The sequence below is a fragment of the Ornithorhynchus anatinus genome, chromosome 18 (assembly GCF_004115215.2).
Source record: "Ornithorhynchus anatinus isolate Pmale09 chromosome 18, mOrnAna1.pri.v4, whole genome shotgun sequence".
Lineage (NCBI taxonomy): Eukaryota > Metazoa > Chordata > Mammalia > Monotremata > Ornithorhynchidae > Ornithorhynchus > Ornithorhynchus anatinus.
In genome coordinates this window covers 44,199,699-44,214,362 of record NC_041745.1, presented here as the reverse complement: position 1 = coordinate 44,214,362, position 14,664 = coordinate 44,199,699, and the positions used below count along the sequence as shown (strand labels likewise).

Here is a 14,664-nt window from a genome sequence, read left to right as displayed (position 1 = left end):
TCCCACCCCTGCCTCACACGCGGGCTTTCCGGTTCCTTCGACGGGCCTTGTCCTGTGGCAGTGAGACCAGACCTCGCCTCTCTGGTCCCACCTGGGGGCAGACGGGGTCCAGGCCCTGCCCCCCGGGGCCCTCGGCAGTGGCTTGGCGGGTTCCAGGAGGCTGCGGGCACCAAGGCTGAGGAAGGCAGAGGCAGGACTCCCGGCGTCCACCAAGGAGGGAGACAGCTTCTGCTCATTGTTTGGGACAGTGTCTGTTACCATGCCAGGCGGCCCCTCCCCTCTTCTAGCTGGGAAGGCCCAGATAAGCCAGTGACCGCTTCAAACAACCAACATACCAAAAAACAAACCAATCACACTTCCGGCATAAAGCACATTTAAATTACATGTTCACCACAAAAATAAACTGCAGAAATCCTGAAACACACTCAGCACGCACAATTACAGCAGGCCTGGGCTGGAGGCAGCACAGCCACACCCACGTGGCCCGGGACCCGACCGTTCCCGGGGCTGCGGTCAGCCCGGCCACTCAGTCCCCTTGGCAATGACTACCTCGTCACCTGAGAGACCTGGGAACTGCCAAAGTCCCAGGATGCCTCCGGTTTTTTGGTTTGACCTTGGCCGCAGGCTGGGACTCCCAGTTTGGGGTTTGGGGGCTTCCGGGAGTCCCGGCCCACCCTGCCTGGGTCTGGGGCTGCCGGGGGCTCCCAGCCCAGGCCGCTGGGGTCCGGGACTACTGGGGTTCAATCTGGCCCTCGTGAGTCGCTCCTCTACGTATTCCGTAGAATCACTGCTTTGGCCCGGGCCATCCCAGGATCAATCATGCTGCTCTCCTGGTCAGGCAACCCCTAACCCCCGGGTGATCTCTCCCACTAAGCTCTGCCGTGAGGGCGGGTGGGAAGCGAGTTCTGCTCCAGGACCTGGCCCGGGGCCAGTCTGCTGGACACCACGCACAGAGGCTGCGGTCTCTCCTAATACTCCACTCTTCTGTCACAGCGGCCTCCGCAGGCCTCTCTCAAAGAAGTGGGCATCTCTGATGGTGACCAGGGCTGGGCTGGCTCCCTGCTCCCCCATCTCCTCCTCCTCCTCCGCTTCCCAGGGAAGCAGAGAGGAGGGAAAGAGGGAAGAGAGGAGGGAAGGAGAATGAGAGGCAGGGAGCAGTGGGGGTCAGACAATGCAGAAGGCACTAGGATGAAGCCAAGGAAGAGGGAGCTGGAAGGGATGGGGGTCGGGGTTTCTGCCCGCAGTCTGCCCTTCTGCGGTAGCAGGGCACTGCCGGTGAGACCCCCGGACGGCTCCCCTTCCCACTGAGCCGGGGTCCGCCCTGAAGAGAGAAGGCTCTCTGACAAACAGCGATCAGGCACCATCACGGGGGCAGCGGGGAAGGCGGTGGGGGGGACAGCGAGGCACGAACATCTACGGAGATGGGACCTCCAGCCTTCCAGATGGGGAGGGGGCGTGGTTTGGGTCCCGAGAAGCCCCGGCCGTCAGAGACCCAGGAGTCCAAGGGGGAGGCGGCCACACTCCTGAGCTGGGCACGCCGCGTGGCCTCCTCCTCCCCTGGACAGCTGTCACGGCCGAGGAACCGAACCCCGGGCAGATGTGGAGTCGGGCCCCAGATGGCCAACCGGTCCTCCCGTCCCCGGCCTCCGCCACCCCCTCCGCCCTGGGCCTGGCCGGGACTCTCAGTGTCTGGCCGCCTTGCAGATTTTATCGTAGACCTCAGGGAAGGCATCCCGACAGTTGAGCTGCTCCCTCAGCTTGTGGTACAGGGACCCGTCAAACATCTCCCAGAATTCCTCCCGGTTCATGTAGCAGTCCGCGTATAGCATCTGGAACCTGTGTTCAGGAGAGGCAGGGGTGGGGAGGGCAAGAGAAGGGAGGGGAGGAGGAGGGTCACGGCGACTGCTTGATTCGCCCCAGAGGAGGCTGGGCTGATCATGGCTTAGCCCAGTGCTAGCAGGACCGCCCTTTCCTCTCCACCCAAACGGCTACTTTACTGCTACAGGCTCTTGTTATATCCCGGCTAGACTACTGTGTCAGCCTTCTCTCTGATCTCCCTTCCTCCTCTCTCGACCCGCTCCGGTCTATTCTTCACTCCGCTGCCCGGCTCATCTTCCTGCAGAAAGGATCTGGGCATGTCACTCCCCTTCTTAAACACCTCCAGTGGTTGCCTATCGACCTCCGCTCCAAACAAAAACTCCTCACTCTAGGCTTCGAGGCTCTTCATCACCTAGCCCCTTCCTACCTCTCCTCCCTTCTTTCTACCGCCCACCCCATACGCTCCGCTCCTCCGCCGCCCACCTCCTCACCGTCCCTCAGTCTCGCCTATCCCGTCGACCCCTGGGCCACGTCCTCCCGCGGTCCTGGAACGTCCTCCTTCCTCACCTCCGCCAAACTAATTCTCTTCCCCTCTTCAAAACCCTACTTAAAACTCACCTCCTCCGAGAGGCCTTCCCAGACTGAGCTCCCCTTCTCCCTCTACTCCCTCTACTGCCCCCCTTCACCGCTCCGCAACTTAACCCTCTTTTCCCCCCATTTCCCTCCGCTCCTCCCCCTCTCCCTTCCCATCCCCTCAGCACCGTACTCGTCTGCTCAACTGTATATATTTTCATTACCCTATTTATTTTGTTAATGAAATGTACATCGCCTTGATTCTATTTAGTTGCCATTGTTTTTATGAGATGTTCTTCCCCTTGACTCTATTTATTGCCACTGTTCTTGTCTGTCCATCTCCCCCGATTAGACTGTAAGCCCATCAAACAGCAGGGACTGTCTATCTGTTGCCGACTTGTTCATTCCAAGTGCTTAGTACAGTGCTCTGCACATAGTAAGTGCTCAATAAATACTATTGAATGAATGAAAGGAAGGCCGACTGGAAACCCCAGGTAGGGTTACGACACTCAGCTTCCGAAGGTGCCCAGGTGTAGGTGCACATACGTACACTCCAGCGGGTACGGGAGCTTAGTTGTCCTTACACACATAGGTACAGGCGTCGCCTTTTCCCGTTGGCAGCCAGTCAGGCCCCACGCCCTTGTGCTTGCCCCCCCTGAGCTGGGTGAGGGCGGTGGGCTGGGATCGCTTAGCGAGACCAGGCCCAATTCAACCAAGGAAGGCCCTGAAGAGTCTGGGTGATATTAAAGACATCCCCCCGGCCCCAACCCATGGGGTCCAGAGCCCCGGGAACAAGAACCAGACCCTCTCCCCGTCCCGGGGGCGCCCGCCCATTTCCCACAGAACCACTGACCCGTGTACGCTGCGGACAAACTTCTCCATCTGCCTCATGCAGGCTCTGGCTTCAAAGTGCTTCACCTTGGGCTCGCCGTAGGAGCCGATGTCCACGTACAGCTCCGTCTCGTCCCCCTTGGGGTGCACCAAGCCCGGCTGGCTGGGCAGCACGAACGGACACAGCCAGATGGGGTACACCTGCAGGGCCGGGGAGAGTCAGGCCACGGACGGAGGAGGACGGGGGCGGCGGAGGCCGACTGGGGCCACCCGCCACCTAGGAGACCAGGCCGCCAGGGTCCGCGGCGTTCTCCGCACCCCCAGACACCCCCACAGCACCGCCCTCCAGGACACCAAGGTCCGCTGCCCTTTCCGTGCCTCCCGGCTGCCTGGGTCCGCGGCGCTCTCCGTGCTCCCTGGCCACCCCCACGGGGCCGGGGTACACAGCACCGTCCGGGGTCCACTCGCCATCCCTCCCGGCCCCCCGCCCCTTCCCCCCAAACACTGCCGCTCAGCCCCGCCACCCAGGGGGCAGCGCAGACCAGCCTCCCCCACCCCTCCGCCGGGTGGGGCGCGACGCAGGGGGCGGCCCAGGGCTTACACGGAGGTCGTCGTGGAAGGTGCGCAGGGCCTGGTTGAGGCACCTCATGGGCACCAGCATGTCTTGCACCACGTGGTGCTGCTCGTACATTTTGCGAAGGGTCTCGCCCTGGGTCAGCTTGAGTAGGGAGATCTTGGGCGGCACCATCCACCCAAACAGGTAGCGGAACACGGGGTTGTTGCCGAACGGAATGATGTCCTGGGAGAGCGGAGAGGGGAGGGCAGGGTCAGGGATCGGGCCTGGGAGGAGAGCGGACCGGCGGAGGGATGCCCACCCGACCTCGGCCTGACCTGAAGCTCCCAGAAGATGCTGCGTGTGTGCCGGTGGTAGTAGTGACGCAGGGGGATGTATTCCACACCTCGCTGGTCGCTCAGCAGATACTTCTCCACGTGCTTGAAGAACCACGGCTTGTAGTATCGGCCGATCCGATTCAACTGCAACCGGAGACAGCGCTTCGTGAACGTCTATACGCCGAGGGGCCTACCTGCATTCGCACACTGCACACGGGGAGCCTGTCTGTACACACACCTTGCACACAGGTGAGCGCTTGCAGTCAGGTGCCTATCTGCACTGCGCATGCCCACCCGACCACAGAGGCCTGAGATCACAGCTCTGCACACGCAGGTAACAGTCTATGAGCATTCAGTCCGATGCTCTACATGAAGTGGACTGAAAGGGCAGGGATCAGGTCTACTGACCCTACTGACCTCTCCCGCATGGAGAAGCAGTACGGTGTAGTGGACAGAGCCCAGGCCATGGAGCCAGAGGGTCCTGGGTTCTAATTCCAGCTCCGCCACCTGCCTGCCGGGTGACTCTGGGCAAGTCACTTCACTTCCGTGGGCCTCGGTTCCCTCATCTGCAAAATGGGGCTGAAGACCGTGAGCCCCATTTGGGACAGGGACCGTGTCCAATCTGCTTGTATCCACCCTAGCACTTAGTACGGTGCCCGGCGCGGAGTAAGCCCTTAAGGAATATCACGATCATCGTTACGGTTATCACTAGCCGGCACTCGGTCGGGACTACAGAGCGGGCGGCCGGCCGGGGCGGGGAAGGGGAGGGCCGCACACCTTGTCGGGTTCGGCTTTGTCGGTCATGACCCCGGTCATGATGACGGCCTCGTCCAGGGAGAAGAGCAGCCCCTCCACGAAGTGGTTCTCGGCTCGGCCGGACTCCTGGGTGAAGCGCTCGCAGATGCGCTCCAGCCCGCGCACGGGCTCGTACTGCAGCCGCACGTACTTCTTGGCCGGGATGATCCGGATCTCGGCGGCCACCAGGAAGCCCAGCGTGCCACAGGACCAGGGCACCGCGTAGAACAGATCCTCGTTCTCCGTCTGCGGGAGCCGAGCCGAGCAGCCCTCAGCCCAGGAGCCCGGGGCCTCCTCAAACTGATTAGCTTATATCCACCCCGGCGCTTACAACGGTGCCTGGCACGTAGTAAGCGCTTAACAGATACCATCATCACTATTATCTCCTCCTCCCCAGCACTCTTGGGCAACCCGGCCCTCCATGGGGACCCTGACCCTCCTCCCCGAGCCCCTCCCGGTGATCCCACCTCTCCCAGAGACCCCAAGTGACTGGACGGTGCCCCTCCCAGAGACTCTGGTCGATCAGAGACATGGCCCCTCCTACAGCAGAGATGACACTCCCTCTGTCACTTCGGCTCTTTCACCCTGAAGCAGACATACGAGCCGCCCCCCTCCCATCCTCTCTCCCTTCTCCATCACTTCGGCATGGAAGTTCCCGCCCAGACGCCTTCGCCCTCCGCCTGCCAAAAGCCACCACGGGACCGGCAGCCCCGGAGGGCAGGGACGAAGACTGCCCCTCTCTCCCTGCCGCCCGCCCCCCGCCCCAGGGTCCCGAGCGCCCCGCAGGCAGAGCTCACCGGCGTGCAGCGCACCAGGCTGCCGTCAGCCAGGACCAGCTCGTAGGCCGTGCAGATGTGCTGGAACAGGCCGTAGATGTGGGACGACGACTCGATCCCGGTGCCCATGATCAGGCCACCTGTGACCATGACACACTCAGTCCGGCCGCAACCCACGCCCGGCCCTCTCCCCGCTGCCCAGACATTTCCACAGACACGGCCGGGACCTCCCCACCGCCCCCCACCACTGCAGACTCGGCCGACCATCCCGCCCCCGAAACTGGAGACACGGTCCAGACCCCCGCCACAGGCAGGGTCCACATCGCGTCGCTGCCCCGACAGGGCAGAAGCCTCACCGACTGTGAGGTCATCGAGCTCCGGCAACACGGGCAGCGTCCAGCCAATAGAGTTCAACAACGCGGTCACCTGCCCCATGCTGACCAAGGGTTCCACGCGGACAATCTGGAAACCAAAAGGACAAAAAAATGCAATTGGCATACCCAGTCCAGACACACACTCACCCTGCCCCCATCCGCCTGCCCCCCTAAAGTCAGGTGCCAGGTCAGTGACCAGAGATGATTTCAATCCATCCATCATTTGTACGTACCGAGCTCCTAGACTGTCTGATTCTTCCACCTTCTTAACCCCGCTCCTCCCCACCCCCTTGCCCGTGCTCAGCCCACCATGAAACCATACACGCCGAACCCCCGACGATAGACGGATGGGTATACTGAAAGGCCTGGGTACTTCGTGGGAGGTGCGAGTCAGGGAGATGACTGTGAGCTCACTGTGGGCAGGAAACTTGTGTCTGTTGTTATATTCTACTCCCCCAACCACTCAGTACAGTGCTCTGCACACAGAAAGGGCTCAATAAATACATTTGAGTGAATGAAGACGAGCCCCACTTGTAGCCCTGCTCCCCACTCGCAGTTCCCAAGGGGCCGTGGACACAGCTGGCCCCGGTCCCCCCTGCTCCCCTCCTCAGCGTGGGTCCCTACCTGGTTCTTGGTGTCCACTTCCAGAATGTCCATCAGGTTGATCATGATGTTTTTGTGCGTCTTCTTGTACTTGCCCACCCTGAGGGAGACGGTGAGCCAGCCGGGGCGGCCGGTGCACATGTAGGTGGCACCCCCTTGCTCTCGCCATCTGCGCACCTGCGAGGGGAGGCACAAACACTGCCGTTCGCCCGTCTGCCCGGACCGTGCCGGGGCGGCGGGGGGATCACTGCCGCCCAAGCACCCCGCCGGGAGGGGCGGCGACGGGGGGCGGTCCAGCTGCAGGGCTCGGCCGGATGGGAGAACAGGGTTTTTAGCCCTCCCAGACTCGCCACGGTTCTTGGACAAGAAGCAGCATGGCACCATGGCTCCAGCAGGGGCCTGGGGGAGTCGGAAGGTCATGGGTTCTAATCCAGGCTCTGCCATGTGTCTGCTGTGTGGTCTTGGGCAAAACCTTTCAATTCTACACGCCTCAGTTACCTCATCTGCAAAATGGGGATTAAGTCTGTGAACCCCACATGGGATAGGGACTGTGCCCAACTCAATTTTGCTTGTATCCACCCCAGCATCAAGTACAGTGCCTGGCACATAGTAAGTGCTTAACAATTACCATTATTATTTTGATTACTGGGCAAGTCACCCCTCTCTGGGCCTCAGTTTCGCTATCTTTGGACAACAGGGAAAGATTGTAAGCCCACGAGGGAGAGGGACTGTGTCCGATCTCACGACCTGGTGTTCAACTCAGTATTGAGGACAAAGTTGACCCTGACTCTTTGCCCTCATCCAAATGCTCATCTGTTTGCCTCCCTCTTCTGCCGCCAGTGGGATGAGGAGGGTTTGAATCCCCCAGGCTGCTGTGCTCTTGCTCCCCTGCTCCCAGCTCGAGAGGAGCCCCACAGTGTATGAGACTCCCCGTGTTCCTGGAGGACTGTGCAATGCTTGGGATTTCCTGTCTCCAGACCAGTTCTGGAGCACTCACGGGCTCTGTAATTCAGGGCACAGGGCTGGGGGACCCAAGTTCTTATTCTGCCTCCATCATTCGTCTCCTCTGTGACTTTGGGCAAGTCACTTCATTTCCCTGGATTCGTTTCCTCCTTTGTAAAACTGAGAGAGCCTTCTTTCCTTCGTTCCTACCTTCTCAGACAGTGGGACCAGGATGGGGTCCTATCTGATTACCCTCTGTTTACCTTAATATATACTGTAGTGCTTGACACTTAATCAAAGTCATCATTGTTTTTATTTATTACTGAATTCTCCCATGCATTTAGTACAGTCTTCTCTATGCAGAAGGCACTGGGTCCATAATAACCACTCAGTCGGTCAATCAATCGTATTGACTGAGCGCCGTGTGCAGAGCACTGTACTAAGCACTTGGGAGAGTGCAGTAAAACAGACACATTCCCTGCCCACAATGAGCTTACAGTCTAGAGAAGGAGACAGACATTAATGCAAATAAATAAGTGACAGATATGGACATAAGTGTTGAGGGGCTGGGATGGGGAGACGAATAAAGGGAGGCAGTCAGGGAGATACAGAAGAGAATGGGAGAAGAGGAAAAACAGGCTTAGTCAGGGAAGGCCTCTCGGAGGAGATGTGCCTTCAATACGGCTTTGAGGACGGGGGATAGGGGCGGCATGGGTCCGGCGGCCGCACTGTCCGTTCTTCGTGCCCGTCCCTGGCCTCGTATGATGTGGCCAAGGTCTGGGGACAGGGAGTGGCGCACCGTCTACTACACACCGTCCCAGGCCCAGAGTGCTGGCCGGCCGCCAACCTGACCACCCAACCGGCTGGCCAGCGCCAGAGCGGCCCACAACACAGACCAGGCAACACCTGTCCCTGGCTCTCCCCTCCCCGTCTCAAGGGATGACCATGGGGAGGGGCATTGGCAGTCTAGGGCAGGACACATGCCTGAAGGCCCAACCATTCCCAGGGCAGCTGGATGCCCCTTCTCCAATCTGCATGACCAAGGGCGGGTGAAGTCCAGCCGGTGGGGAGCGGACTCGGACTGACCGGATTCCTGAGCCTGTCCCTTTCCTCCGGGGTGTCACAGGTACCCTAAGGGGACTCTTGCTTGACGGTCCCCACAGATTGTGTCTTTTCCCTCACGACTAGCCGCTGGTCAGCAATCAATCAATCAAACAATCAACCAATGGTATTTAGTGAATGCTTACTGTGTGGAGAGTATTGCACAAAACACTTGAGGTAGTACAACAGAGTTAAGGAGGTGACGCCCTTCCTCAAGGAGTTTAAGCCTATTGTGGGCAAAGCACCCTACTGAGCACTGGGAGAAGCAGCGTGACTCAGTGGAAAGAGCACGGGCTTGGGAGTCTGAGGTCATGGGTTCGAATCCTGCCTCTGCCACTTGTCGGCTGTGTGACTGTGGGCAAGTCGCTTCACTTCTCTGTGCCTCAGTTACCTCATCTGTAAAGTGGGGATTAGGACTGTGAGCCTCACGTGGGACAACCTGATTACCCTGTATCTACCCCAGCGCTTAGAACAGTGCTCTGCACATAGTAAGCCCTTAACAAATACCAACATTATTATTACAATAATAATAATAATGGGACTTAAGTGTTTATTATGTGTTAAGCACTCTTCTAAGCACTGAGGTATATACAAGTTAATCAGGCTGGACCCAGTCCCTGTCCGACATGAAGCTCACACTCTTAATCCCCATTTAACAGATGACATAACTGAGCCCCAGAGAAGTTGAGTGACTTGCCCGAGATCACACAGCAGACACACGGCAGAGCCAGGATCAGAACCCAGGTCCCTCTGACTCCCAGGCCCATACTCCATCCACTAAGCCACGCTAGTAAGTAGACGCGATCCCTGCCCTTAAGGAGTTTCCAGGCTCCTGTGCGCCGAGCACTGTGCTGAGTGCTTGGGAGAGGTCAGAAGAGGAAAGCAGTGGAAGCGAGCGACGCCTGGCCACGGAATTGCGGGGGCTGGTCTGCGCCACAGCAGATGGCTCATGGATGTCATCCACTTGGCTCCTTTCCATTCTTACCCACTGTTCATCCACTTTCGAAAAGGCTGCTTGCCCCTGAGCTCCTCTCCTCCCACCAAGGGAGGAGAAAAGTGGGGTGAGCCCTAATGATAATAACATTGCTATGTGATAAGTGTTTACTGTGTGCCAAGCCCTAGACTGAATCCTCAGGGAGTTACCAGACAATCAGGTCAAAGGCATACCAGGTGGAGTCCCACATGGAGCTCACCATCTTAGTAGGAGGGAGAAAGGGTATTAAATCCCCATTTACGGAGAAGGAAAATGGGGCCCAGAGAAATGAAGCGACTTGCCCGAGGTCACCCAGCAGGCAAGTGGTGGAGCCGGAATTAGACCCCCAAGAATTTACCCCAAGAATTTATCCACTAGGTAAGAGACCCCCCCCCCCCGCCAATAGGGCTTCCTTCTGGCCAGAGGAAGTGTGGGGTCTCAGCCCGGAGACAGAGCCCCCTCCTCTGCCAACCCCCCGGCCCCAACGGCAGGGACCGGTGGCCGTTAGACCCACCCCTCAGATGTCGGGGATGTCCCAGCACCCCATGGACTCCTTGCTCTCATGGCTAGGGTCAAGGGGGTGGCATTGGTCCCGCCCCTGGCCCCAAGGGGCCTTGGTCCACCTCCACCTGAGGAAGCCTAGGCCTGGACCCCTGGAAACATCCCCCATTCTGGGGGGCCCCCAAGGGCTCAGGCCAAGATGGAATCCCCAAGCAGCATGGCCCTAGTGGCAAGAGCTCGGGCCTGGGAGTCAGAGGAAGTGGGTTCTAATCCCAGCTCTGCCACTTGTCTGCTGTGTGTCCTTGGGTAAGTCACTTCACTTCTCCGGGCCTCAGTTACCCCATCTGTAAAATGGAGACTAAGACTGAGAGCCCCATATGGCATAGGAACTATGTCCAATCTGATTACCTTGTATCTACCCCAGAGAATAGAACAGTGCTTGGCACAGAGTAAGTGTATAACAAATACCATTATTATTATTCGTCTGGGATTCGATCAGTCATATTTACTGAGGGCTTACTGTGTGCAGAGCACCATACTAAGCACTTTGGGGAGTACAACATGAGTGACAAGGAGAGGGCACCCCCGGTTCCGGTTGGCATCTGTTCCCCATCGCCAGGCAACCGTCTCCCCTAAACGAGCACGAGCCAGGATCAGGGCCAGCACGACAGGCTGACCGGGCGGAGACATGGTGGCGTCCTCATGCCTCCCGGGTTAGCCCCCGACCGCCCGCCCATCACCCACTGGGGGCTTCCCACTCAACGTCCCATGCAGACAGGGGCACAGTTGGTTGCGTCACCCAGGCCCCGGGGCTTCCAGCGGCAAGGTCTATTTGTGCTCGAGATGTGCCCGGGGAAGGTGAGAGCCTGGCCATGCAACACGGTTTTAACTTCAAGGTCCACTGCTCTGCCTGGCAGCGCAAAGGTTGGACGGTGGGGGAGGCGGGAGGAGCACTGTCCGCTAAACACCCTCCCAGGCCCCTAGGTGTGGCTGACCACCACCATGACCACCCAGTTAGCTGGCCAGCGCCACAGCGGCCCACTGCACAGGCAGGCAATGCATACCGCCGGCTCTTCCCTCACCCTCTCCAGGGATGACCCCATCTGGGGCAGGACACATGCCTGGAAGCCTACTCGGTCCCAGGACGGCCCACGCGATGACCCAGGGGGCCTTCGGAGATCTGGGGCAGGACACAAGCCCTCTCTCCAATCCATCTGCATGAGAAGCAGCGTGGTTCAGTGGAAAGAGCCCGGGCTGGGGACTCAGAGGTCCTGTGTTCAAATCCCGGCCCGCCGCTTGTCAGCTGTGTGACTTTGGGCAAGTCACAACTTCTCTGTGCCTCAGTTCCCTCAAGTGTAAAATGGGGATGAGGACTGTGAGCCCTACGTGGGACAGCCTGATGACCTTGTATCCTCCCCAGAGCTTAATACAGTGCTTTGCACATAATAAGCGCTTAACAAATGCCATCATTAATTAACTAATGAGCGTGGGGGTGGGAGGGTGGGGAGGGCACTGGAGCTGCTACTATTCCTCAGGATTGCGGTCCAGTCCGGCTCTTGGGGCTGGCAGACCCGGGAGAAAATGGACTAGGAGGAAGATGGAGGGTTACTTGAAAGGGTCATTAGCTAGTTTTCCGGGAGCCTCCTACCCAGGACTGTAAACCCTGGGAGGGCTGGGGCTCGCTCTTCATTCCATGTTCTAAAGTACTGCGGACCCAATAAACACTCAACTCCCCCACCTGCTTTCTAGACATCAGCTCAAAAGTGTAAATCTCTTCTCTGCCTGCTTTCTAGACCACAGCCACACGATGGCAAAGGCGATTCTAATCCCGGCTGCGCCTCTTGTCTTCTGTGTGACCCTGGGGAAGTCACTTCACTTCTCTGTGCCTCAGTTCCCTCATCAGAAAGAGGCAGTGTGGCTTAGAGGAAAGAGCAGGGGCTTGGGAGTCAGAGGTCATGGGTTCTAGGCCTGGCTCCGCCAGTTGCTGCTGTGTGACTTTGGGCAAGCTACTTCACTTCTCTGCGCCTCAGTGACCTCATCCATGGGGATGAAGACTGTGAGCCCCAGGTGGGACAATAATAATAATGTTGGTATTTGTTAAGTGCTTACTATGTGCCAAGCACTGTTCTAAGCGCTGGGGTAGACACAGGGGAATCAGGTTGTCCCACGTGGGGCTCACAGTCTTCATCCCCATTTTACAGATGAGGGAACCGAGGCCCAGAGAAGTGAAGTGACTTGCCCACAGTCACACAGCTGACAAGTGGCGGAGCTGGGATTCGAACTCATGATCTCTGACTCCAAAGCCCGTGCTCTTTCCACTGAGCCACGCTGCTTAACTAGCCACGCTGCTTAACCTCATTACCTTGTACCTACTCCGGTGCTTGGCACATAGTAGGCGCTTAACAAATACCATCATCATGTATAGTTTACAAAGGAGTCGCCTGTGCCCCTATTGGCGGCACATGGGCCCTCGTGGGGCTGGGGAGGCGGTCCCCGAGTCTGGAGGGGTTCATTCAATTGTATTTATTGAGCACTTACTGTGTGCGGAGCACTGTACTAAGCGCTTAGGACTGTGGGCCTGGGGGTGCAGAGCGTGATGATGGCATGCTTTAAGCACATCCTATGTGCCAGACGCTGTACTAAGCGCTGGGGTGGATACCGACAAAATCGTGTTGGACACGATCCCTGTCCCGCAGGGGGCTCCCAGTCTTCAAACCCATCTTCCAGATGAGGGAACTGAGGCCCAGAGAAGTGCGGCGACTAACCCAAAGTCACAGAGCAGATGCGTGGCGGGATTAGAATAATGATGGCATTTGTTAATAATAATAATAATAATGTTGGTGTTTGTTAAGCGCTTACTATGTGTCGAGCACTGTTCTAAGCACTGGGGCAGATACAAGGTAATCAGGGCTCACAGTCTTCATTCCCATTTTACAAATGAGGGAACTGAGGCCCAGAGAAGTGAAGCGATTTGCCCAAGGTCACACAACAACCGACAAGCGGTGGAGCCGGGATGAAGTGTACATCTCCTTGATTCTATTTATCTTGATGATGTCGTCTTGTCTTGTTTTGCTTTGCTGTCTGTTTCCCCTGTTTAGACTGTGAGCCCGTCGTTGGACGGGGATTGTCTTTATCTGCTGCAGAACTGTACATTCCAAGTGCTTAGTCCAGTGCTCTGCACATAGGAAAGTGCTCTTTCCACTGAGCTGTGCTCCTTAAGTGCTTATTACGTGCAAAGCACTGTTCTCAAAGTGAAGCCGCGTGGCTCAGCGAAAGAGTCCGGGCTGGGGAGTCAGAGATCAAGGGTTCGAATCCTGCCTCCTTGTCAGCTGTGTGACCTTGGGCAAGTCACTTCCACTTCTCACTTATTATTATTCCAAGGGCTGGACACTGTTCTAAGCGCTGGACCCACGACCTTCAGAGTTGCAGGCCCGGGCTCTAGCCCCTAGGCTGTGCTGCTTCATGGGTGGGGGAGGGGGTGGGGGCGGGGGGCGAACTGTACATTCCAAGCGGTTAGTGCAGTGCTCTGCACAGAGTATGAACGAATGAATGAGTGAGTGGATGGACGGAGGGGGGGTGAATGGAGGGGTGGATGGAGGGATGGATGGAGGGATGGATAGATAGAGGGATGGATGGAGGGATGGATGGAGAGAGGGAGGGATGGAAGGAGGGAGGGATGGAGGGATGGATAGATAGAGGGAGGGATGGAGGGATGGATGGAGGGAGGGAGGGGGGGATGGAGGGAGGGAGGGGGGGATGGATGGAGAGAGGGATGGAGGGAGGGAAGGATGGAGGGAGGGAGAGAGGGAGGGATGGAAGGAGGGAGGGAGGGAGGGATGGATAGATAGATAGAGGGAGGGATGGATGGATAGAGGGACGAATGGAGAGAGGGAGGGAGGGAGGGAGGGCGGTGGTGTCGTTGGTGCCTCACCTGTCCCTGGATGTCCCGCACGCGCTGCTCGTGCAGACGGGGTGCGCTGTTGAGGCGGAAGACCACCCAGGCCCGCAGGGAGTAGTAGACGTCGAAGATGAGGGATAGCGGCAGCAGGAACAGGCAGACGAAGACCCAGCGCTGGTGGATGATGACGAACTCCAGCCCCTTCACCCGCACCCACAGCAGGAACAGCAGCGCGCAGGCCGCCAGGGACACGGCCGGCTCCATGGCCGGACCACGGGCACCGGGAGGGGGGGCACCGGGGGGGGGGGGGCACAGGACGGGCCCGGGACACCGGGAGGGCACGGGGAGGCCGCCGCGGCCGAGGCCAAGTGAGCAGGCGGCGGCCGGCCGGCAGGGGGCGGAGTCGAGGAGGGGGACGCTTTCCCGCCCTCCGGCCCCGCCCCCGGCCCCGCCCCCTCCCCGCCCCGCGCCTCCCCATTGGCCGCCGCCGCCGCCGCCTCGGTGGGCCGAGACCCCGGCGCCGGCCAATCGGGAGCCGCGCCGGGGATCGGATCAGGAGGCGGGCGCGCCCATTGGCTGCCGCCGCGC

General features: G+C 58.9%; 1 protein-coding gene across 1 annotated transcript; it reads right to left on the bottom strand.

The window, feature by feature from the left end:
* Window positions 1-356: 356 nt before the first annotated feature.
* Window positions 357-14,396, bottom strand: DHCR24 (24-dehydrocholesterol reductase). The gene is made up of 9 exons (XM_029046463.2): window positions 14,110-14,396; window positions 6,683-6,838; window positions 6,041-6,146; window positions 5,706-5,824; window positions 4,891-5,154; window positions 4,114-4,257; window positions 3,824-4,021; window positions 3,245-3,423; window positions 357-1,836 (listed from the first exon to the last, which is right to left on the bottom strand). Exons 1-9 carry the CDS (start codon window positions 14,338-14,340, stop codon window positions 1,683-1,685), a joined length of 1,551 nt encoding a protein of 516 aa, XP_028902296.1. The 5' UTR covers window positions 14,341-14,396; the 3' UTR covers window positions 357-1,682.
* Window positions 14,397-14,664: the final 268 nt, after the last annotated feature.

Bases quoted from the DNA above. Each gene is read 5' to 3' on its own strand.
- DHCR24 (XM_029046463.2), bottom strand. From the start codon at position 14,340: ATGGAGCCGGCCGTGTCCCTGGCGGCCTGCGCGCTGCTGTTCCTGCTG. The intron at 4,022-4,113 runs GTCAGGCCGAGG...CCGCTCTCCCAG, and splicing joins GCATCTTCTGGGAGCTTCAG to GACATCATTCCGTTCGGCAA. The intron at 1,837-3,244 runs GTCAGTGGTTCT...TCCTGAACACAG, and splicing joins TTTGTCCGCAGCGTACACGG to GTTCCAGATGCTATACGCGG.